This window comes from Macrobrachium nipponense, chromosome 19 (genome assembly GCF_015104395.2).
Source record: "Macrobrachium nipponense isolate FS-2020 chromosome 19, ASM1510439v2, whole genome shotgun sequence".
NCBI lineage: Eukaryota > Metazoa > Arthropoda > Malacostraca > Decapoda > Palaemonidae > Macrobrachium > Macrobrachium nipponense.
Window position 1 is genome coordinate 65,581,317 of NC_061088.1, and position 26,027 is coordinate 65,607,343.

At 42.4% G+C, this 26,027-nt stretch overlaps 1 protein-coding gene across 1 annotated transcript in view; it reads left to right on the plus strand.

Moving 5' to 3' along the window:
* The window catches only part of LOC135217709 (transcription elongation factor 1 homolog), a 44,391-nt gene extending 26,659 nt beyond the window's left edge, over positions 1-17,732 (plus strand). The window contains exons 2-3 of the mRNA XM_064253701.1: positions 12,142-12,271; positions 17,175-17,732. Coding sequence (XP_064109771.1) covers positions 12,156-12,271; positions 17,175-17,307 — 249 coding nt within the window. The 5' untranslated portion in view covers positions 12,142-12,155 and the 3' untranslated portion in view covers positions 17,308-17,732. The remainder of the gene's footprint in view (positions 1-12,141; positions 12,272-17,174) is intronic.
* The last annotated feature ends 8,295 nt before the right edge of the window (positions 17,733-26,027 follow it).

Consider the following 26,027-nt stretch of genomic DNA (forward strand, 5'->3'; position numbering starts at 1 on the left):
TATTGGAGATGCAACTCGGTATTTGCATCCCACTATCTTAGAGATGTTAAAATTACCTACGATAAGTGCTTCTCTCTAGGTCCTTTTGTGTCGGCGGATACAGTGCTGGGACTGAGGACACATACCGATCCTTAAAACTTTTATGAAAAGTCTAATACTTCCATACCATACTGGTGGGATGGGCTCTAACTTTCTTGCCTGACGGCTAGTTGTTGCACAGGCGGCCACGGCCTTGTTTAGGTAAGGAACTTTGAGTTTATCTTACAGGATAGGCTTGGATAAAAACGGTGTCTTTGATTACGGAGATCTCCACTATTTGAGGCAGTTTTTGTTACTATTGGTAAAAGTGCTTGGTGTCGCACAGGCGGCCATAGCCCTTGCTAGTGAGGAACTAGAAATGTGCCTTTTAAACGGAGTAGGATTAAAGACATTGTCTAAATTCGTACAGGGGCCTCTCCTTTTAAGACAGTATCAGGATTTTCTGCTGACAAGTGCTTGGGCTAGCACAGGCGGCTTTTGGGGTTGCTTTTGACAGTATGAGAATGCATAGGTCTTACAAGCGAGGTAGTACAAATTGAAATTAGCCTATATTTGTTTATTTTTATTTTTATTTATTTTTCATAAAGAAATTAGGTGTAAAATTTAAAATTTGTGATTGAGTTTTTGGTTGTTTGCTAGGAGTCCGGGGATGACTTCTTGCAATCTTAGATACAACATTTGGTTAGGTTAAGGTGATCAGGATCGGGATTGTGCTCCTTAGAAAAAAGGTTCTTGTCATATAAGTGGATTGAAACCCTTTGACATAGCCCTTATAGGATCGGCCAAGTAAGTGGATAAGACCCCTTTGGCAGACCTACAAGAACTCTTAGCAATAGATCAATATCTCGCTGAGGCTCTTGAGACTAAGCAGACTCCTGGGCATTAACCATGAAGTCTTCAGTCTACAAACCGGTAGGAACCAAGGGGTTTATGTTATTAAACCTACACGATTGGTGTGTTTTCCTGTTAAATCAGTTATTAGCTGTCTTTACCCTCCTCCAATGGTGTGAATCAGCTATGTATATATCTGACAGGTAAGTTGAATGTATAAAAATGATATTGTTATGATACAATAAAGTTTTATACATACTTACCTGGCAGATATATACAATTAAACTACCCACCCAGCCTCCCCTCAGGAGACAGATGGTGTAGAAAAAATCTGATGGAAAACGGGAATGGGTTCCTATTCCCGCCACCCAGCGGCGGCGCGGTGGATCACCTGACCTACCTGTAGCGTGTGCGCGAAATTCGAAATTCTGTCGGCGCGACGGAGTCAATAGCTATGTATATATCTGCCAGGTAAGTATGTATAAAACTTTATTGTATCATAACAATATCATTTTTATGCTGACACAAAGGGACATACTGGGGTCGAATCATGGTCGGGCAGGGTTGGGTCAGGGAACTACTTACCTCGGCGGAGGGATTAAGGGCCGGGCAGAAGGTGTTGCGCGGCCTGGCCAAGGGTATCGTCACGGTAAAGGTGGTAGAAATGAATGAAAGGGGCCTAGCATATAATCAACAATTAGAATGATTCTTATAAGAACTGATAATAAATATCAGAGCTCCTACAGTTTAGTTGGCCAAGGGAAACGTCTGCTAGGTAATCGGCGGACGAATACAAACAAGATGGCGGCCGTTTGTTTTGGCGAAAGTTTTGTAAGTCTGACTGGTGGAAGCATATTCGGGCAGGGTGACCGTCTGGTCCGTGAACTATTTACCGTGGCGGAGTGATTATGGGCCGGGCAAAAAGGTGTTGCGCTGCCTGGCCAACTAAACTGTAAACTACCAACACTCTTCGAAGTTTTGGTTCGGGGCCAATAAACGTAAACAAACCACCAGATTTGAATTCTGGTAGACCTAGGTGGGATGAGTAACCAACAGGGAGGGTAAAATATACTAGGTTATGACACTAACTTAACCTCACCTAACCTAGAAGAACGTGTTACCTGACTGTACCCCACCTTAAAGGAAGGCAAGCTTAGAAGTGTAACATAGGTAAGGAGTCGGTGATTGAAACAAAAGCTCTCCTTGGTCTCCTATAACATGGCGCATGCGCAGCAGGATTCGGCGTCGTATTAGCAGTAGTAATAGAGTAAACAACCGCATGGACTGGCCCACACACAGACGGTCACGGATGGCCACCCCCCCTTTCCGTCCTTGCACATTGCGAGCGTGTTGCAACCTCCACTGTCCATGCACGTGATGGTAGCGCTCCTTCTTCTCTTAAGCCTATTCGTCGCCGTAAAGATCTGAAGGCGCCTGTCAAGAGGTCGAATGTAGTGAGCACGGTGGTGGTGCAGCCAGAGTGCTTGCCTCTCTAGCTGGTGCTTCCAAGACTTCCACTATAAGGGATTCTCCGTCAATCTCTAGTGCTCGAGTTTCCCCCCCTATCTCACGTACGTACGGCCGCCACGCCCGTGTCTGTTCATGGATGCCAGGAGTCACCTGTTAAGGTAAATGATGTGCCTAATGTTACAGTGGGTCTGTCTCGGAGGCTGACGCTTGGACCCAGCCCAGATAGGTTAGTAGGGGTTTTCAGACTGTTTGACTACTAACCCTTCTGTGAATTTTGGTGAAGAAAATGCGTTAGAAGAGCCTACACATCCTTCTCGTCGTCGGTTGCCGATGCCAGAGCAGGAAGAGGGGGACACGCAGGAGTTTCTGTCTTCCTTTTCGGAAGTTGTTGATCTCATTTGTGGGTTCAACAATTTGGAAAATAGGACTCAGGCTCGGTTATCTTACACTTCTTCTTGCTTGTAAGCCTTGGTGGGAGCTACTCAGGACCCCAAATCATCTCTTCAGCTGCCGTTGTCTGGGCACTTTGTCAGTCTTGCAGAAGGTTAATGCCTCTGTTTCTGACTGGGATGGTTCACTTCGCTCTAGAGGCTCTACCAAACTACTACCCCCACCTCTCACAAGATATAGGAAGTACTATGCTACGAGCTCTGCGTTTTTGTTGTCACACCACCTGAACCCAGACGTCATTCGCCTGAAGCCGAGTTTGACTTTGGAACAGGTGAGGTCAGTGGCTCCGTCCTTATCTCCGCAAGACACCTTAGCTTTGGAATCTACAGTGGCCTCCCTGTTGCAGACGATTTCTTGTGGTGATTGCCAAGATAGCTTCTGACAGGTCCCCTGAAGGGTTGGTGAGTGCAGTCCGGGGGCAAGGCGTTTTCTTATTTGGCTCACCTCAGTGCCAATTTAGTGGCTAATCATCTTCTGGTTAGGAGGGACGCGGCTTTGTCTAGGATGGAGAGGTCGCTCGACACCGAGTCTTTGCTGGCCTTGAGGAACGGTGATCTGTTGGAGTCGCAATTTTTGTTTTCACGGACAGAACTCGAAAATGTGATAGACCGACGTCGGGCTGACACCAAGGACCGACTGGTGCACCAAGCCATGTCTATATCAGTCCCGCCCTCGGAGACGTCTTGCCCCTCCTCCTCCCCCGGTCCAGCAGCAATCGAGGAGATCGTTGCCTGGTAGGCCATCGAGGCCTTCGAGTTTGGCAGGGCCTTCCCGTTCGACACAGTTCAAGTCTCAGGATCAACACCCCTTTCACTCTTGTTCCTTTAAACCAAGAAAGGTCCCCAGGGGCAGAGGTCAAGGGGGCCGTCGGTAGGTTGGGCGCCTCTCCCTCTCCTGTGCCACGGGTTGGGGGGTGCCTGGCCTGGCCATTGGGCCAAGTGGCAGAGTTACGTGACGGAGAAGTGGGTGGTAGATGTCCTTCGGGTGGGATACCTGTTGCCATTCGACTTCTCTCCTCCTCTGTCGGACAAGCTGCAGCTCAGGAAGACGTATCCCCCAGATTCTCTGAAGTTCTTGGCTCTTCGGGAGGAAGTGCAGAAAATGCTGGACAAGGATGCGATAGCGCAAGTAGTGCATCCGTCCCTGGGGTTTTACAGTCACATCATCTTGGTGCCCAAGGCGTCGGGAGGATGGAGGCCTGTGATCGACTTATCCATCTTGAATCGCTTCATCAGGAAGACACGGTTCAAGATGGAGACCTCACGCTCGGTGTTGGCAGCATTGAGGGAAACCTACTTCATGCTGTCGATAGACTTGAAGGACGCATACTTCCAAATTCCTGTTCATCCCACGTCCAGGAAGTTCCTTCGCTTCTCTCTGGCGGACAAGATCTTTGAGTTCAAAGTCTTGTGCTTCGGGTTGACCACAGCCCCTCAAGTATTCACAAGGGTCTTCTCTCTTGTGTCAAGTTGGGCCCATGCTCAGGGGACCCGTTTGCTGAGGTACCTCGACGATTGGTTGGTCTTGGCAGTTTCCAGGGAGAAGCTACTGCAAGACAGGGATCGTCTTCTTCGGTTCTGTCTGGACCTGGACATATTAGTCAACCAGGAAAAGTTGAACCTTGTACCCACTCAAAGGATTCTCTACCTGGGCATGGTCATCGATACGGCAGTGGCAAGAGTTTTCCCGTCGTATCAGAGATTGGAGAAGTTGCGGGCTGTGGCGCGCAACTTCCTATCAAAGTCGCATCAGTCAGCTCATCAGTGACAGGTTCTTCTGGGAGTGCTATCTTCCCTGGAGAAGCTGGTCCCTTATGGGTGTCTTCATCTTCAGTCTCTGCAATGGAGACTGGGGGAATTCTGGTCTCCGGCAGGGGACTCTCCCCTGTTTATGGTCCCACTGTCTTTGGAAGTGAGAAGAGGCCTTCATTGGTGGTTGGACGACCAAAATCTATTGAAGGGCGTCCCTCTGCATTCTCTCCCTCCGGACTTCCTTCTGTTCTCGGACGCCTCCCTCTCAGGTTGGGGCGCGCACTTAGGCGGCCTCATCGCTTCAGGCGTTTGGGGTTTAGAGGACAAGCAGCAGCATATCAACTTCTTGGAGTTGAAGGCGGCTTTCCTGGGTCTGAAGGAGTTTCGGGGGAAGGTATAGGGTCACTGTCGTTCTCATGTCGGACAACACCACGGTGGTAGCCTACGTGAACAAACAGGGAGGCCTAGTTTCTCAGCAACTTCATGCCTTGACTGTCGAGCTTCACCAGTAGGCAATCAGCAGTTAGGTAGAGCTCTCAGCCAGGTTTATCCCAGGGTAACGGAATGTGTTCGCAGACAAACTCAGTCGTCGGGATCAGATCTTAGGCACAGAGTGGTCCCTTCATCAAGTGGTGGCAGACAGGCTTTTCCAGATTTTGGGGAGACCCATGCTGGACCTTTTCGCGACACGCTACAATAGGAAGCTGGAGGTGTTCTGTTCAGTGGTCCCAGATCCCTTGGCTTTGGCAGAAGACGCAATCCAACATCCCTGGGACAACCTGGAAGTGTATGCCTTCCCTCCGTTTTGTTTGATCTGTCAGGTTCTGAACAGGCTGTTGGGTTCATAGGGTCTCAGAATGACTTTGTTAGCCCCTCTGTGGCCTCGGGTGGAATGGTTTCCAGATCTGCTGTCGTTGTTGCCGGAGATTCCGAGGGAGATTCCCCCTTGGCGGCATCTCCTTTGTTAGTCCCATGCAGAAAGGTTCCACCAGTCAGTAGAATCCCTGTCTCTTCACGGTTGGAGGCTATCAACTATCTCCTCCGAGAGAGAGGCTTTTCTCAGAAATCAGCTGGGCACATGTCCAGCAATCTTAGGAAGTCAACCTCTGCAGTTTACCAAGGCAAATGGGCGATCTACTGTGATTGGTGTCGTAAACGGGGTTTTTCTCCACTCACGACCTCTATTCAGTGAATAGCAGACTTTTTAACCTTCCTCAGAGACGAGAAACGTGTGTCCGTGTCTGCTATTAGAGGCTACAGGGCAGCTCTGAGTTTGGTGTTACGCCTGAAGGGTATCGACATCTCTTCCTGGGAACTTTCCCTGCTTGTTAGTTAAGGGGTTTGAGCAGTCGACTTCTAGAGAGCTCAAGACTCCAACGTGGGATGTTTCCTTGGTGCTTAAGAGCTTAACTATGAGTCCATATGAGCCCTTGCGTCGCTCATCTGACAGGAACCTGACGCTCAAGAGTATTGCAATACACCCCCTGAACACCTGAACTGGCCCTGGTCACTTACCAGCCCGAACCATCATTTATTAAAAATTTACCAAATCTTTGGTTAAAATAAACGATCAGTGTTGCCAATCTCCTGGCAAACACCCTCGTTACCTAGTTACCAGCCCACTGCTAGTAGCCCTGCCTCACGGGCCGGTCACACCTGCCCTCTCACGTCAATCACTTATCGTTCGCGGTGGAGTACAGATGTATCCACAGCGAACTCCTTTTTGGTCTTGCCCGGCCTTCATTTGCACCTTTGATTTGATTGATTTGGTGACGAATTACGCATCCCTTTGGATTACGGTTGGATTGCTCTTAATACCTTGTCATTAGACATTGATTCTGCAAAGGAAGAAACAACACAGGCTACGACAACGACTACTGCATCCTCGGCCACGACATCACAGAAAACGACGAGCGGAAGTTCAACAACGTATCGTCTTTGCCAACAATGCAAGAAAAGGATGAGTACCCTATGACACGATAGTCATTCCTTATGCGTAAATTGTAGGCCTGTTCAATATAATGTAAAGACCAGATGTTTGGAATGTCAGGAGTGGTCTTTGGACCAGATGTTAGGGTATCTCAAACATAGGAAAGGTCTCGTATTAAGAAGTAAGTGTAGGCAGGAAGAGACTAACGTAGATAAAGACTTAGAGACAGTGCTCTTTAAGAGACTTGAGAGTAGGCTGACATCGAGTATGACATCTCTGTTACCGATTTTATGTAAAGATTATGTGAGGATAGATCGAGCAATAGTGGGATGACTGAAATTTACTAATCGTTCTTTTCCAGCTCCCCTGCCTGTTCCAGAATCAGCCCTAACCGGTGCTGGGGGTTATGGGGATCCGCAAGCCCACAGGTGGGCAGGATCCGCCGTCCCCCCTGGCGCGGAGCAGGCAGTGTTGGCAGCAGATTCCCCTTCCCTCGATGTGTAAGTTCTCAGGATGATAAAAACTTAGGTCAGATATAGACGAGTAGGGATAATAGGCTACATAGTGTTTAGTTAGGAAGAGAAGTGCAGGCTTCTTTGGTTCGGTTTTCTATTAAAAGTAGTAGTTTTTAGAGGCACAGTGTCCTTAGAGCATCTTTAGGCTTTTTTCCTGCTTCGAGTTCCCCTCCCTTGCATCAGAAAGCTTTTAGGCCATGGTTGGTCTTTCAGATATTGCTCCTTCGTCTTTAAGGTTACTTTCCTCTCTACGTATACGATACGATAATTGTTAATATCAACTAATTCTCCGTTCAATGCATATTGACTTACGCGAATATTCAGTATGGAGAGAAATCGAATAAAATTAACTACGGTTAGCCTAGTGTTCACGATGATATATCGTATGCATATTCAGTAGCCTAGCCTAACCTAAAGTATTCGCTGTACAACATATCGGTAGTTATTTTTATATTGGCTAACGCTGTAGGCTCAAGGCATTCTTGACTTCGGATAATTCAGTACAGGTGTAATTGAAAGCGAACGAGAACCCGATCTGAGGATAATTAATATGAATGTAATCGAACAGAATGAAGATCGGATTCTGTCCGACTAAAGCATTATAATTGTATTATGTGTATCATCATATTAGCGTAGTATAAACACTAAACTCGGCAGTCATTCACGCTGAAATCAGCGGATGACGAATACGGGTTTGCGTCGCCGTATCCATCTCATTCTCTCCTGATTGCCTAAAATGACTAACGCAACAACACTCTCACTTATGCCAAGTTTGTACAAACGTCTTGAAGGATACGTGTGTTCAACTATGTTGACATTTAACATAGTCAATGAGGTATCTATCTTGGGGCATATAATCAGATGTCAGATATAAGGAATTTATATGTATGACGTCTTCATACGTTTAACAGACTATTGCCGTCAGTATTTACATTGCGCTTATGTCAATTACAGTTACAAATTATTACCAGTCGTATTATCAAATTACAATGACAACTGAAATTAATATTAGGCCTAATAGTTAATTTAATTACCTTTAAATATTATTTTATTACTTTTCAATTAAATTACAATTACACTAGCTTGTCAAACAGCACTATTGTAAGGAGGTGTGGTTTAGACAGACAAGGATGCCGGCTAGTCTATTTTTTTTTTTTTTTTCCTGGGCTCCAGATTCAACCATATCACTTGGTCTCGGCTAATGTTTTTGTCCTTAGTTAGCATATTAATGAATATCTGGATACTTAACTTATGGAACGAAGTCATACTGTTCGTCTTACGATGTAATTTAAGACCAAAATTTGACTGATACGTCTCATTGGAAGCTAGTTTTTCCCTTGGGTTAGATGGCGTTAAATTTAGGATTCCGTTCGTTTTTCACTCGTTTTCATAGGTATTACGAACCTTACACTTTATATACGTTATTAATCCTTTGTCTGTGTGAAAACAACAGTAATGAGCTCTTTCATGCATTAGTTAGTTTTCTTTTACCACAGGCTGCGTTGGAATTCATACAAAACCTCAGGACTTCGTGTCCAGGTTGCTGATGCACGTAATTTTGCCTTATTAGCTTCAGCTGCATTTATAACATGAATACAGTAATTACCGTCGCACGCGGATGAATACAATAACGGAGGTTGCTATCGGATTCGATTACTGTCACACGCTGATCAATACATACAATAAAGTGATGTTGTTATAGGAGTCGATCGCATTAGCAACAAGTTCTCGTTCGGTTGTTCATAGCTGTACGGAGTTATACGAGTATATTATCGTAAAGATAATACCCTTTTAACTTAGAGGGTGCAATTTGCGGAGGTGGAGATGTTAGACGATCGTAATTTCTCTCTCTCTCTCTCTCTCTCTCTCTCTCTCTCTCTCTCTCTCTCTCTCTCTCTCTCTCTCTCTCTCTCTCTTTTCCCTGATTTTATATTCTCTCTTTATCCTAGACGATTGTGTTTCTCTCTCTCTCTCTCTCTCTCTCTCTCTCTCTCTCTCTCTCTCTCTCTCTCTCTCTCTCACTTTTCTGATTTCATATTCTCTCCATATTCTCTCATCCTATTTTCCACGCTCTCCTAACACTGGACTCATTGTGCAACAGAGATTTTTCTTCCTTTCACACCTTTTCAAACTTTGTCAATTTCCCTTCAGCGCTGACTGACCTCATAGGTCCCAATACTCGACCTTTGGCCTAAATTCTATTTTTAAACCCAACAATCTTGCTGTCTGAGTTAGTATTAGAGTAGGGAGCGACTATTAGGAATATGTATAAGGTATTCATGATATGATATATCACAAGAAGATTTTAAGTATTAGGACAGATAGGAAAGAACATGTCTAGGTCTATCTGAGGGTATTCTTTCAAGTGCCAACCAGGCAGAGTACAGACAGGCAGGTACAACACTACAAGAGAGGACATCACTACGATCGACGACACCGTCGCAGACGCACCGATGGACATGGTTGTCTCCTCCGTACATGAGAGGCCTAAGGCCACAATGGGAGGTCTTCCGGTTTCCCCTCCATACATGAAGAGGCCCGGAGCCACATTCCAGTCTTCAGATTCCCACCATACATGAGAGGCGAGAGCCACATGGGATGTCTTCAGATTCCCTCCATACATGAGAGGCCGAGAGCCACATGGGAGGTCTTCAGATTCCCTCCATACATGAGAGGCCGAGAGCCACATGGGAGGTCTTCAGTTTTTCCTCTACTCAGGTGAGGCACATAGCCAGCTGAGAGGAAACAGGTTTGTATCCCTCCCGCACTCAATGAGTTTTGACCTTAGGGTAGAGGTGCAGGGAGTTTTTCCCTCCACATATGGGAGGCCTAGAAGGCCACACATGGGAGATTAGCTTGGACGAGTGACAAATGAACTTGAGACTGACTCGCGTACTCAATTATATTGACTGACAACTGGTACAGTGGAGGGCCGGGCAGATTTGATTCCCCACCTCCAAATTAATGTTGTTAATCGGGCTAGTTCAGGTGTTCAGGGGGTGTATTGCAATATGAAGTTTTTATTGTAAAACTAATATTGTAATACCTACCTGAACACCTGAATGATTCCCACCCTCCTCCCCTCTCATACAGAGTTATTGAGTTATGATTGAGTGAGAGGGCAGGTGTGACGCCCGTGAGGCAGGGCTACTAGCAGTGGGCTGGTAACTAGGTAACGAGGGTGTTTGCCAGGAGATTGGCAACACTGATCGTTTATTTTAACCAAAGATTTGGTAAATTTTTAATAAATGATGGTTCGGGCTGGTAAGTGACCAGGGCCAGTTCAGGTGTTCAGGTAGGTATTACAATATTAGTTTTACAATAAAAACTTCATTTTCCTTTTGGCTTTGGCATCTTCCAATCTTCCAAAAGGGTAGGAGAGCTCCACGGTCTGAGTTATGAGGTGAAGCACACCAGGGGTTGGAAGTCTGTGTCCTTCGAATTTGTCCCGGAATTCGTGGCCAAGACCCAAAATCCCTCGCTGCATGATGACAGGTTCGCTTCGTTTTCCATTCCATCACTGACTGACTTCGTGGGTGGTGCTGCTCAAGAGCTTTTTTTGTGCCCTGTCCGGGCCCTGCGTTGCTATCTTAACAGGACTCTGCACCTTAGACCAGGCTGCTGCAGACTTTTTGTCAGTACAGGCCGTACAAAGAAAGAAGTGTCTAAGAATACTATCTCTTTTTGGATACGGGAAGCCAACAGACAGGCATACTTGACTCTTGATGATTCCATCACCACGTCTGTGCAGGCTAGAGCACATGACGTTAAGGGTATTGGTCCCTCTCTGGCTTTCAAAAAGAACTTGGTTGTACATAGAGTGCTGAGCGCTGGTACTTGGTTACGCCAGTCCACGTTCACCTCTTTCTATCTTGAGGATGTTGCCCACAGATCTATGGACACTTTTTTTCCTTGGGTCCTGTGGTGGCTGCCCAACAGATCGTGTAACTCACCGTTGCCCTTGCCTGGGCACATTTGTATCTTACCAAAGATGATTGTGTAGAAGAGAGAATGAGTGAGTTGGCTTGTCTCTTTTTTTTCTTATGTTCCTTTCCTTCTTCCTATGGGTGGGTTGAGTAATAGACACGTCATTTGCTGGACTGATCTGGTATAGCTGAGTAAGGTAGTCATACTGGTAGTTTGTTTGGTTTGTGTTCAAATAGTCAAACACTCATTCAGTAGCATATACTCCACTCTCTAGCTAGGGGGGAGTGAGGAGTGATAACAAATCCTGATGCATTGGTTTGTTATTGAACAGTCAGAATTTCTCTTTTAGTTCCCTACTGCAATGAATCTTCTCATATATCATTGTATGTAACCCAGTTGGCTGAGTTGTTGGATATCAGTTTATCTAACTTCTCACGGGCATTAGTCCCTCGCCTGTAGATTTCACTTTTGGAGTAGGAGTGGTGGGTTGGCCCCCAGCCAGTTTAGGATGTCTGTACCTCCCACAAAGTGTAAGTCTATCCTATTGCTAAGACGGAATGTTTGTTCACGTATGAACAAATGACAAATTTTCTAAGACAATTTGTATTTATCATAGCTACAAACCTGAGGTCTTAACATTTTCCTGCCCACCTTTAGCCACCCCTCTGTCGTCTTATGACATCCTGGGTTGGGAAGGACTAAACATGATAGCGTGGGTGCGTGGTCTTTGACTAGTTTTCACCCGATATATGCATGCGTTGTCAGATCTCACAGATTCCTTGCTTTCTAATCTCCGATTGTTCATCCGGATCCAGCTAGGCGCTCGAAAATTATCAGAATCGTAGCCCACCTCCTCCTTGCTGATCAACATAAGGCATGAACAAACGAGCTTTCTGCTTACAGTCATTTCTATTGTCCCGCTGGTGGGTGAGATGGTCACCTACACAATGGTTTGAAGCATTACCTGCGAAATTTTTTAATTCAAGCTGCCGTAAAAGTGGAACTTATAGCTATGTAATTAGCTTGGTTAGTACTATATATACACAAATTTATTTGATTACAAAAATATCAATTTGTTTTTAAGTTATATTTGTGATCACATGAAAGGGAAATCCATCAACCTTTTCTTGGTCTTTTCACCATTGGAAAAATATGTGTGGTATAGAAAATAGTTATAAATTTCAATAAATTGTGACTTCATGAAACCTGTATACATATACTATTCCAGGTGTACTGTGAGCCATGGGACGTCGTAAGTCAAAGAGAAAGCCGCCTCCAAAGCGAAAAAATATTCAGCCACTCGACACTCAGTTCAATTGCCCATTTTGTAACCATGAAAGGTCATGTGAAGTTGACATGTAAGTACTGTCCATGTATTATGTCATAACTGTATTGCATTGTATCATGGAAGTCGTCTTCCTGTATTTTGTTGTCCTTGGAAGGGTTTGAATGGAAGAGATGCAGTGAAGTTTTTATTTATTATTTTCACATTATATTAATGTTTCTAATTTACTACAGTGACTTCTTTCCTACATGGATACAAACCATTGACTTTTCTGTGGGAGTATCCTCAGCATGACCTGAAAATTGTTGTCGACCTTAGTAACAAAGAAGTAAGCTGGTGGTTAAGGGGGGCCAGAGTAGGGAATACCTATCACTCAGCTGCCATCATTTAGCAGGTTTATTTTCTCAGCCATTATCTAGTGAAGACACCATGTTGAGCTGCTTTTTATTTATGGTGAAGAAACAAGGACATTGATGTTGTGAGGAGTCGAACATTTTTGTAAAGATCGTATGGGTGTTTTGGGTGGTCCCCCCTCCGTAAAAGAAGTATAGTTGGAAGAAGGATGGATAGCATTAGCTGACATCCTCTGGAGAGAGGGGGGAAATATATTTCCTTTCTCATTGACTAGTTCTTTTCCTCCTGCTCTTGCTGTGCCTCTTCTCCTACCCTTGGTTAAGGGGGCCGGCCGGCTAATGCCCTTTTTTAAGGACAGGACTTTGATATTCATACCACTTAATAAGGTGACTTGGGACATCTCCAAACCGCATATGATTTTCGCCTCTGACCTTCGGTTTTGTGACGCCAGGGCGATTTATCCCGAAAATAACCATTTTTCAAATTCTATCTCCTCCCTTGATATTTAATATTAAGACCTGGGATTACTACCATATATAGACCTGATGTAGACCTCCAATCGAATGGAGAGTTTTTTTTCTAAAAGTCATTTTTTTGCTAGATATGAATTTTTCAATATGGTAAAAAAATAAACCCTATAAATCAGGAGAAAAAAATTTATAAAGACAATATTAATAAATAATGATTATTATGAATGTATATTTGTTTTTTGTGTATTAATAAACCAAAACTATTTTATTTATCATAATTTAATCATAAATGATGATCCCTTTGCTCATATATCGCAGCCTGGGGCACTGCTTGAGGCAAGATGGGGCACTCCTTCCTACGCAATTCTCTCTCTCCCCTTCACTAACTCTGCTTATTACAGCGAATTTTCTTCTTCTGTGTGTTAGCGAGATGTTTTCCTTGTATTTTCCTCTTTGGCATGATGAAATTCTTGCCCGAAACAAAGATAAACAAACATAATTGCAAGAGAATGTCAAGAGGTAAAACTCGAAGGCGTACACTTTTTTTACAAAGACAATTTAATAAATCATGATTATTATGAATTTCATATTCCATTTTGGGTATTAAAAACCCAAAACTTTGTTATTTATCATAAATGAAGATCTCTTTGCTCAAAGATCGTAGCCTTAGGCACAGTGTGATGTGTGCTGTCAAGCAAGACTGGGGCGTTACTAAGCAACCCTCCCCTCTCTCTTCACTAACTACGCATATATTTTGATATTCTGTAATAATACTTGAGCGATTTTTCTTCGTCTGTATGTTAGCGAGATGTTTCCCTTGTCTTTTCCTCATTGGCATGATGAAATTCTTGCCGAAACATACATAAACATACTTGAAAGCAGGCGAATGTCAGACGTGAAATGGAACGTGTAGACTACTCGACGTCTGTGATCGCACTAAAAGTTGGTAGCTTGAGGCTTTGAGCCTGAAGTCTCCTTCTCGACTCGGGGAATGTCTACAGATGCCATTTCTCCCAATTTCTTTGACAATAATTATCAAAATTTACGATAATAGAAGAAACATTGCATTTTCTTGTACGGATCAATGTTTTAGGCTTATTGAGTTACGTTAACTAATTATCCTGTAACTACGAAAGTAAGAGGAATTTTGACGAAATATTTCGTGTACGTATTCTCAATTGCCATATGAAGCTCCATGAATTTTTTCATGACTTTGCATTTTTCGCCCTATACCTCCATATATAGAGGTTCCGGCCGGCCCCCTTAAGGGAGGTTAAGTGTATTATGGGGAAAGCCTGCCTTTCCCTTTCTGATGATGAGAAGGGCACTTTGGGTGGTCTCTTCCCCCTAGCATAACCCTGATCCGTTTAGCTTGCTTGCTACCAATTACCATTACACCCATTGATTCTGCAAGTGTTACAGGTACACCATCAATTGTCAACCTGCTGAAGTTATGGCTTTCGTTGAACATCCAAGGAAGTCCCTTTTTTGCAGCATTTCTTGATCATTTAGCTTTGGCAAAGAAATAAGTTCTGTTCTTGATGCGGCTGCATCTTCTGCTAAGGAAGTTGACCTGCTGGGAGTGGTGCTTCTTTCCTCAAACAGTTTTCCTTTGCTTGAGTTTAGCAATGCACACACTTGGAATGGGAAAAGCATAGTCATTGTCCTGCCCTTCCTTCCTATCATCTTGTGACTTCCTCCGATAGGTAGAAACAGTCCTGTAGGACTTCAGTGAGCACTTTTCAGTTTCTTGCTGGCATGGGTATCACTGAGCATGTTCATTATGCAATTTTGGCCAGCAACATTTTGGATATGAGGACAATTGCAGGTTAATCACCTTTGTTTTACCAGAAACACACCCATTGGAGTCAGTGCTACCCACTTGCACAGTATGTACATAGTCCTGGTAATCTGTTTGCATGTGACATGCAGCTCCTTGCTTGCCCTTTGGCGCACCAGCAGCCCTATGGTTGCTTGTGCATAACAATGTTTGAACTCAATCACCAATTTCCTCTTCTAATTCAGGTGTTATGGAGCATAGGGGATCATATGGGTTGGTTGTCTGTGGCCAAGAACCTTATTCTAGGTACAGGCCTTCCATAGATTGGTACCATTCATAGTATACTGTGCCCCTGGGAAGAGGTACCTAAGCAAAGCAGTGCTATTCAGGATCTGATGGGACTGGGTGGCCCCATGCCAGTCTCAACTAGCAGAGTTGGAATGGCAAATGACACTCTTTGGAGTCTGAGGTACACAAATTGGTTACATTAAAAGTATCACAGGTTTTCTTACCCTATCAGTTAACATGTAATGCATAGTAAAATTATGAACGTTCAAACAGGAGCCAAATGGTGTATGTGTTAGCAGGTTTTGCAAGTGAATATGCACCCTTTAGGTATGAGATGAAAATTTATTACAGTAAGTTGCAATGGCAGGAATATGAATTTTTAAGCCCAAGTTTCAATGTAGAGAGAAGTGTAATTTTTTAAGCCCGAAACATTGACTTCATATTTCTTAATGCTCTTTTCACAAGAAGAAACAAGGTTGCTTGTTGTAATGCTCTTTAATATGATATTTATATAATAAAATAAAGTTTTATATATACTTAACAAGTCATTTCATATCTATAAGTTTCTACTTTATGGCAGCTCAAAATTTTAAAATTTGCAGTAGCACTCTTTTGTTTTGGGGGTAGGTAACTAGTCCTGCTCACTTTTGGGACTGATTATATACAACACAGCAGAAGAGCTCAATTTGTTTGTGCCCTATGTCCATAAGCGGGCAGGGCTCCCATCATTTAATTACTTGGTACGTTAACTGGGCGACACGGCTTCCTCGCCCAGAAATAGATTTTTCCTACGTCAAAATCCCTTTTTTGTATATGTTTTGGTGTAGGGATAAACCTGCTCACTACCAGGAGAGAGAGGATAGGGGTCCTCCCAAAAACTACAGGAGGGGAGCGGACTGTATACTTGTGCTCCTTACCACATTTACGAGACGGTGGTGAATCATCTTCCACGATGAACCAGGACTTTTCAGTGTCCTCGAGACACCAGACTTCTATGGTACCCTTTATACACACTGGTGAGAGAGAGAGAGAAAAAAAAAGGAGTACAAACATCCAAAGGCATGCCTTTCCAATGGTTGTCCAGTGAGTCCTGGGATTGGTAATCAGCAGGCTGCTTTGAGTGGCAGCTACTTGTGGGCAAATTGCACCAACCTCCTTTAGACTGCCAGTTTGCTTCCTACCTTGGGCAGGGGAGTTTAGCAGGGACCTTGGTCTAGGAGCATTGGTGGGACAGATAGCCACCTTCTCTACTGCACTTGCACTATAACTATTCACTTTGTCCATAAGGACTTTCAGGGAAGTCCCCAATTTGGGCAGCGGTGTTCACTAAGAGACCAATCATTTGGTTGATCTGTGTTTCGAGACTTGCGATAGCACTAGGTTCTGAAGAGAGGGATTCAGGAATTGGAGAAGGGAAAGTCGGAGGGCTTGTAATAGGTGAAAAAGTAGTCATATGTTTAGAAGGTACAGGAATATTATCATTCTTAGGTGAACTCACCTGACTAGAGACCCTAGACTTGGCTCTAGCAGCCGCTTTCTTGTTCTTGTCATGGAGCTTAGCTAAATGAGTGTCTTAACACCTGCCATTTTCCCTTGTCCCAGACTTTACACTCATCACAAGAAAGCGTCAAAGGGCAAACTTGCCCTTTACACATGCAACACAGGGTGAGTGTCATATTTTGCAGAAGTCAGTCTTGTTTTGTAGCCTTTGCTGTAAAACCTAATACATACTGGATAAACTAGAATCTGACATAATACGAATAAAAAAAGTCACAATCTGTAATAAGTCAAAACTAAGCTAATGTAATTAGTGCCAACAAAACAACTGAAGACATCACCAAACCAGCAAAAAAACACAATCATCCAGTGAACCAAAGTTTTCAAGAACTGCTCCACAATCATGTAATGTCATTGACCAGCAGAAACGAATTGAAATTTTAAAACTTTGAGCTACCTTAAAATAAAAAACCTATAGCTATGTAGTTACCGGGTAAGTTACTTATATAAAAATCAAATATATTTTAACATTGCTTGTTCAGAATTTGATTTTATTACAGTATTTTCATAGTCTTATGTATTTACAGGGACAAGTCTCATAATGTTGGAAGGGTGCACTGTATGATCTGTCTAGAGGATTTCCAGTGCACCATCAACTACCTCTCAGAAGCAGTGGACGTTTACAATGAATGGATCGATGCGTGTGAGAGTGCAAATTAACTTGTGTGGTTGATTCTACTATACGTCTGCAGTGTAGTCCAGTTGATAGCTGAATGTCATTTATATTATGTCTCCTGTTTTTCATAGGTATAAAGCATTGTTTTCATATATTGTACATGTGTTCCAAATCACAAACTATTTTGTGCACATTTTATTTTGTTTGAATATTGATAGGAAGACAAAGCACATTTCATCAAAGATTGCTAGAAAACCAAAGCTACAAATGTGTTAGAAATAATAATGAAAAATTGTAATTCCATTTATTAGGGCATTTTCATTTGTACTGTTTAAAAGACTGCATATAGTTGATATGGATTTTTTTTTTACTTAGGTAAATGAAGGAAAGTTTAAAGTAATAAATTTAGTTATTAAAATTCATACTAGTTTGTAAAATATTCATTGCCCAATAAAATTTGTTTTGTAAATATTGGTATAAACTTAGAAAAACACTGTGACATCAAAGCTGCTCTAGCTACACAAAGAAGTGTTGTGAATATGAAAATGATTCCTCAAAATAATGTTGATAGATGAGGTTGTTACCTCTCCACTCAAGAGATTTCATACTTGCAGATGACTGGGTTATACTGCACCAAGTGTGATTTCATGTTAAGGCCTATATTTACATATTTCTGTTAATGCAGTTAGCAAATGAGTTGAGAATGGCTTTAAAATTTATCGTGATTGTTGTCACCATTAGGGTTCACTTGAAGCAGAAATATGATGATGATCCCTACTCTTTATTTTACCTGACAATACATACTTACATTGAGAATTGAAGTGTTTAGTCATGACTTTAGACAAACTGATGTTTAAAATGGTGTCCAAACTTGGCTGGGGAACTGGAGCAAAATATTCTTAAATAGCATACAGTGCTAACCCCCTTTTTTTTACTCTTCACTTTGTTTGAGATTTTTATGGAACATAATTTTCATGGTTCTGCGGCAACTTTACCAATTTGCAAGTTTTTCTATGGGCTGTATCTCTAAAAATATAATTTATTTGGCTTTTTTATTTTTATTTTTTAATTAGGCTGTGAACTATTAAAATAGGAAGTTATAAGCATTTTAAATTAGGGGGTACATGGTATTTGGCAGTTCTAATCGAGGTGGTAAGGTAATTAACTACCTAATGTTGTTAGAGTGTCACTTTACTTTCAGCCATAATCATGGTTAGATGTGCTTTGCTGCCTTCTACCCTGCCTGCGTTGGTTTCGCCGTATTTGTAACACTGCTGGTTGCCATGCGTATCTGCCCTGGTACCTCTAAGGGTTGCAATGATCTCAACTCCTCCATTAATGTTGATCCTCATTTCCTTTGCACATTGCAGAGGATTTGAGTCTACTCCTGATTCTGTCTGTTCTGAGTGCCATGACTGGTCCTTGGAGCAAAGGTTGAAGTACTTGTTGAGGAAGAAGTATCAGAGGAAGCTCTCCAAGTCATTATCTGAGTGTAATTCGCCCCTGATGACTACCCCGGCGAGCAACCCTTTGGGTGCTTTTGTTCCCCCAAATGAGACTTTCTTGCCTTGCTGCCTCTCTTGCGGGAGTAGCTTTCCCTTCATCGTCCCTGGCTTTGTCAGGAGGAGAATGTCATTGGTCAACTTGGTACCAGGACAAACTCTGTGGTGGTGTTCGCTTGAAGGAGGGAGAACCCTCTCCCTCAGCATGAGCGGAAGTGACCCCCCCCCCATCTACCTGACTGTTTTGAGGTTGGAGGTGGACGAACTCTGAGAGACCTGGCAATCCCTGGGTCTCCAAGGAGTTCCTTCAATGCAAGGGTTGCTGGGTCATCTTTGAGCTGCACAAGTCCCTGCTCCTCCTGTGACCACACCTCTATGGCAGTCACTCTTCAACTGTGACCATGTCCATGAATTATACAAGGCCAATGGGTGTCTCCATACACCCCATCCTGACAACCATTGCTCCTGTTGTGGCTTCTGCAGTGCCTGTTGCTGGCCCCCTGGGTTCCAGTTCCTAACTTCCTACAACTACGGAGAGCAGATTTTCCATGCCCTCTTGAAGAAGGCAAAGAAGAAATCCAGGAAAGTATCATCTTCATCATCATCCTCCTCTTCCAAAGCCCACAAGTGGAGGAAGGAGGGGGTCACTTCTCCCTCCTGGAAAAAGATAAAGAGCTCTTTTGTTAGGTCTCCCCGGTCCTTGTGCTTGGGGACCGAGTCACAAGTCTCATCGAGACTCGCTTATTCAGGAGTCGAGGGTACTCAGTCGCCGAGGCGAGCCAAGCACCCAGCACTTCAGCTCGGGGCTCTGCCTTGAAACGTCGTGCTGTGCCTACCTCTGGTCGAGTCTTTCTGGACTTTCGAACAGAGAGGTCGTTTGCGGAACCTTCGCATTCCATGGAATGCTCGAGCATGCGAACTTCCAAGAAGGCGAGTAGCTCAATCAACCAGTCCACGCAATGGTTCAGGCATGCTTCCCGTCCCCCTTGTGCTACTCGCTCAAGCATCTTTCAAGGGTCCCTTGAAGGTGTTGCATACTCGAGGGTCTGCTCACCAGGAGTGGCGTTGAGGTCCCCCTTACAATTGTCTTTGTCTTGAAGATGATTGGGGAACAGTAGTACCTCAGACTTCGAACATAATCCATTCCAGAAGGCTGTTTGAAATGAAACAAATATTCCAATAAGAAATAAAGGAAATCAGTTTAATTTGTTCGGGCCAACCTGAAAAGTTCCCCTGTTTATATTTTTTCTATTAATGTGTTTATAAGTTTATAAATTAAGAGGGTAAAGTAATAAAACAGTGTTATATGAAGTAAAATTTCTGAAAAATTTTGTTTCCTTGTACGATTTACGAAATGTTAGGTGAAAATGGTGCACGGCCTCCTTGGGGATGGAGGAAGGAGAGACAGGAACCCTTTGAGGAAACCGAAATGGTTGCAGTAGGCAACGGTTGTCTGTGAGAGAAAGTAATGAGCATGTATGATTGTTGACATGTTTACAGATCTTTAGTGCATATAATAGATTATGCCACAATACATCAACTTACTATTGGCAAACTGCAGAATTAAAATAAACATAAGGATTTTGCAAAGGATAGAGTAAATAATTTTTCACAAGGAAGTCGTTTAAACATACAATCAAAGGGACACAGAAGCTGAACGCAGTGCTAGTGTGTTTATTATGGAGCCAAGTTACTTTTAGTGATAAAAAAAATCATAAAAAGCAATTGTCACTATGGCAACAAAAATAAGTGTTTTGGGCAAATTGAGTGTAAGTGAAAGAAATGGGCGAATCATCCCAGCCTAGCTGGTAAGTCACTAGGAATCAGACCCCCCGTCTTCCCTCTCTCTCTATTGTCTTACTTAGCACAGCGAAGACTGGCTCAAGACTTTATTTTTATTATATTATATTATTTTTGTTTATCATTGTCAAATTTATTATTAATAAAATTTTATTTTTTATACTAATACGTAAATTATTTTAGTTAGTATATCTATGAATCATGCAAATTACTTAAAATATATATTAAATTAAGCCCTATGAAATATATGAGAACTGGAATGCATCTCAAAGTTTCAGACAGATTTTTTAGACAAAATAGGTCACTACTGACTAAACTCAGCGCTGCTGAACTTGGTTTTATAATTGCTCTTACAAAAATACAAAACATTCCATGTAATCGAGTGGTGGCAACTTCAACCTTAACCCGTAAACCCCCATGGCCTTTAAAAGAATACTTCCTAGTTTGCCAGCAGTTTCTCCTGCTACCTTGAAGCTCCAGGTTTTCAAAGGATGAAAACAAAAAGTCCGAAGGATATGAGCAGGTGAGTGGCTGTTTATCTCTAATGCATTAGTGATCCCAACCAGTTTTCTTCAATCAGGTAAGGTTCAGCCACCCTGCAAGTCTTGTAGCTGGCTTCTTTGCAGTGTAAGAGATTTCAAGCAAGCAAATGGGAAAGACCAAGACATTCGCATTTATCTTCGGAAGGATTATTCTATCTGATATTGCTGAATGTTTTAGACATTCTTTTCTCTGTTCTTTCTTCTCTTTTGACTCAAGCCATGAGAGATGAGGGGGGAGGTGTGCTACAAGTGAAAGTGGCAAGTATGAAGTGTCTGACAATGACATCCCAGGTGCTGGTGAAGAGCTCTCCCCAGGTGAGATGTAGTACATAATGGATTCACTTTCACCTACCCCCTGACTTGTCAGTTATTCCTGGTATGCATGATAAGTTACACTGCCTGCAGGATTTGGTATTAAGAACATGCCATACTCTTCTGTTGCTGCTACCTGGTGAATTGAGGAGAGTAAGATTCATGGACTGAGTAGTTAAAGAGAAGCAAGTTGTAACTTTTTCCACTGCCTCATTGTCGAATCCATTCATTGTCTTCTGGTCCTCATTCCTCTTATACAAGAGATGAATTCCGAAATATGTACTTTCTTTAGTGTTCATCTAGTCTCAACTGACTGAACATAGTTTAGATATTTTTTATATAGATTTTTGGCATCATGCCAAGCACTGGGGCAACAATGGCCATTCAGTGCTGAAACAGAAATTGACAGTAAAAGGTTTGAAAGGTGTTACAGGAGGAAAACCTCGCAGTTGCACTATGAAACCATTGTAAGAGAGGGTGGACAAGTAAGATGGAAGAGAGAGAATATGAACAGGGGTACAGTAAAAGTAATGAAAGTAGTTGCAGCTAGAGGTTGAAGGGACGCTGCAAAGAACCTTAAGTAATGTCTACAATGTACTAATGACACTATCCCCTATGGGAGACCAGTTTGGAGCGTTTTTCCCTTCACAAGCCTACCTAAGCCATGTCCACCGGTCTGATCTATCATATCCATGTTCATGAGTGCTCACCAGGACCAAATGGTGGGTTACTCTTTTGAGACAGGAGCCTGGTTGTGCTTTGAGGAACAGTTAAGACATAAGGGTCCTTTATTGAAATAGATTCTTCTGGGTACGGATGGTACAGTGAATGCTCAAATCTCATGCGACATGACTCCATAGGATTTCGTTCAAAATTCACTAACTGGCAACTAACATGCTCCATATTTATCTATTGTTTCAATGCGGAAACGCTATTTTTGCATACAATATGGAAATAATATGTTTCATAAGAGTGAAATCTGTCATATATGTCAAAACTAAGAAAATGTCAAGTGTAGCAAATTTCAGAAAAAAACCTTTCGAAATATTTTCAAAACTTTCGTTCACACGTCACTGAAGCATTTGACCAAAATGAAGTCACCTAGCATCAGTTCAATGTTAATTAAAAAAAAACGAAAAAAAAATTTCAAAACATTAATAATATTTCCAAAACCAACATAAAATTTGAAGTAGTCCTACTTGATTGTTTTTACACCTCATTGCTGAAAAAAATGTAAATATGTATATACAAAAGTAGAATGCGCCCACTGATCAACGTGTGAGGGGAGCGTGTGACGTATCATTAGTGTTTGTGCAACAACCACCACTCGGTGTAACATTAAGTAGGTCTACACTGAGTAGCGACAATGAAATTATCTTGAAAACACTTACTTTATATGTTACAGGAATATTTGGATTTTCATACATAATTAATTGTTAAAATTCTTAAATATTTAAAAAAAAATTATGGCATACAAAAGAATAATTGCCTATGCAATTATTCTTTTGTCAAAGCCAAGATATTGTTCCTAGGCCTAGGTGTTATATTTCTTTACTTTACAATTAACAGCCCCATCTCTCTATTGACAATTTCTGGCCAGAAAGCAAATGAGGTTATCTGCACATTCTTGTTCTTCAAGTAACCTTATGAAAGAATAAATTATACACCAGAAGCGAGGAGAAGGACTTTTAAGAAAATATTGTAAACCAGTTGAAAAACAAGTGTTCCATACGCCTTGATATTAATACTTATGATATTTCGATTAAGTCATCTTCTCCATATAATCAAAATCATCATCTTTTATTCCTCATGGAACAGGTAATCTCTACAAATAAAAACATTAGTAACATTACATCTCATAAGTCTTAGATTACTCTTTTAGGCCTATAAATCATTTTGCAACATATAGGCAGCTTAAACGCAGCCTAAAACTTCAACATTCAAAGAAAACTGGTTGTAATTCATATTCCCATTGTATTTGTCAAAAAACATATCTCTACAAATTCAATAATTACAGATTATATCTCAGGAGGCTTACAATATTTTTTTAGGCCTATAAAACATTTTGCAACATGCAAGCAGTTTAAACACAGCCGAAAACTTCAAGTTTCAAAGAAAACTTGTTTGAATTCAAATTCCTACGTTGAAAATGTTGTTATGACTCTTGAGCTTATTAGGTCTACTGTCATAATGCAGCAGACGTAGTTATGTTGACCAGTCCGAGGAGCATGTAAAGTGTGCTTTCATTGATGGCACAGCTAACCTTATCACACAGCACTTTGAACTTCGCAGCGTAAAAAAAGAAAATCGGTTCAAATCACGCAGATTACTAATTATACCAATGCATAAAAGGGATCACATGTATATAACCATAAGGAAAATTGGACTAACTGTGAATTCACACTTTTTGACATGCATGACATTAGAAAAATAAGTATAACACTACTTGGCAACATCACGTAGAGTCTGAGAATCTGGACGATACAAAATGAATCGTCGCATGAGATTTGAGTACCACTGTACTTTTGACTGCTGAAGTTCGCCTATTGACCTCTGCTGAGCAATCATGGTAACAGCCAAACCTATATCTTTTTGGTGGATTCCTTAAGGGAACGTATTGGAGGGAAGGTCGCATTCTGACTATGATGGTCTCTACTTGCCTGCGATATCTTGGATCAGGTTAGGTCTGACCTGAGGTTCTATGTTGTCAATTCAGACAAGCTACTTCCCACCATTGACTATTCCTCCTGAGGTTCTATGTTGTCAATATCAGACAAGCTACTTCCTTACCATTACCTATTCCTCTTCAAGTACTCGTCAAGCCAACGATATAGCTTGTTAAATTTTAGTGTAGTCAACTGGGGTTGGAAGTCTATCACTGACCCATTGGAAGGTAACTTGCGTATTTTTTAGAGAGCCATATATCAGTTCTCCAGGAAGTGACCTAAAAGTGAAGGCCCTGTTCTTTAGACTTCCAACAACACCTCGAACATTCACACAAGTTTTCCTTGGTGTCGAATTGGGCTCATTCACACCTAATACACCCAGTACCAGAGCCCTCAAGAGTTGTAGTTGCTCCAGAACAGATCTTTGTCATAATTTTTGTTTGTTTGTATGGTGCTTTTATGTTGCTGGAATCAGTAGTTATTCAGGAACGGGATCAACGGCTTTACGGGAATTCCGAACCACGTCGAAAGTGACTTCTATCACCAGAAATAAACATCTCTCACTCCTCAATGGAATGACCAAGAATCGTACACCGCGACCACCAAGGTGGAACGCCAACACCAAACCAACCACGACACTGAGGCGCTTTCATGATACAATGGATGGCATTAGTTATGTACAATCAGCAGGCAGAGTACCTAGACAAGCTGATATACATAGCAATCAGTTTTTTGTCGGCTCACTTCAGCAAGCTCTGGTGACAGTGGAGTTCTTGTTGCAACAGGACGAGCCTGCTTCAACACTTGTGAGTCACCTGTGGTTCTACAGATGACCATGTCTTGCAGGAGCCTCCACCAAAGCACACTGTAGCAACAACTAAAACAATATTGTGCAGCTCCAAACATCCCTCCCACTTGGTGCCCTTCAGCTAAAAGGTGAGATAGGACCTTGCTTGGGTGTGGGTGGCATGTACCTCCTACTGGGAGTTAATTCTGAACTCCCCCCCCCCCCCCCACACAAAATATTTCAGTTTTTTGGCAGAACAGCTGAGCTACCAGTGGCATGGTTACATAATTATACTCTTGTTTTTTCCAATTTGTCCATCCGCCTGTGGTGGTCGCTCATGGCAACACTGCGTCCCGTGCTTAAATAGTTACGTACGTTATGTCTAAATTTTAGGTAAATAAAAGGATATCTGGGCGTAGATTTCCAACTGAAAAAGTGTCTTAATAATTTACTGTATGCAAATTACACCGTTAATATTCGAAATAGGATATTATATAAAACCCGGGACACAGTGTTGCCATGCGCTAACACCATAGGCGGATGGACACATGGTAAAAAACAAGAGTATAGTCCATACTTTTTTCGACGGCAGGAACACTTTTAAAGGTTGGAGGAACGCCAGTTTGTTTGTTTGTATGGTGTTTTTACGTTGCATAGAACCAGTGGTTATTCAGCAACTGGACCAACGGCTTTACATGACTTCTGAACCATGTCGAGAGTGCACTTCTATCTCCAGAAGTACACATCTCTCACACCTCGATGGAATGAACTCACGGCCAACGAGGTGGCACGCCAACACCATATAGACCACTCCACTGAGGCGCTTCAGGAACACCAGTGATCAACCTGTTTCTTGAACAGCTAATTGAGACCTAGTAAAGTGAAGAACTTAGAGTGTGCATCTTTAAAGTTCTAAATCTTCAGCTGAAAGCCTTTATGGAAGACCAAAAAGGCTCCGAAGGATATGGATGACCTAGAAGTCTTCAAAAGGAAAACAACCCGCAAAGATAAAACAGAAGTAGGTGTTGAATAAAATGGGGAACTAACCCATGAAACTGATATACTTTAATTCAGATATCGCTGAAAGTATGAATAAATTTGCTCCTCACTTACTTTGGAGATCATAAGATATCACAGCTGCACTAGGCAAACTAT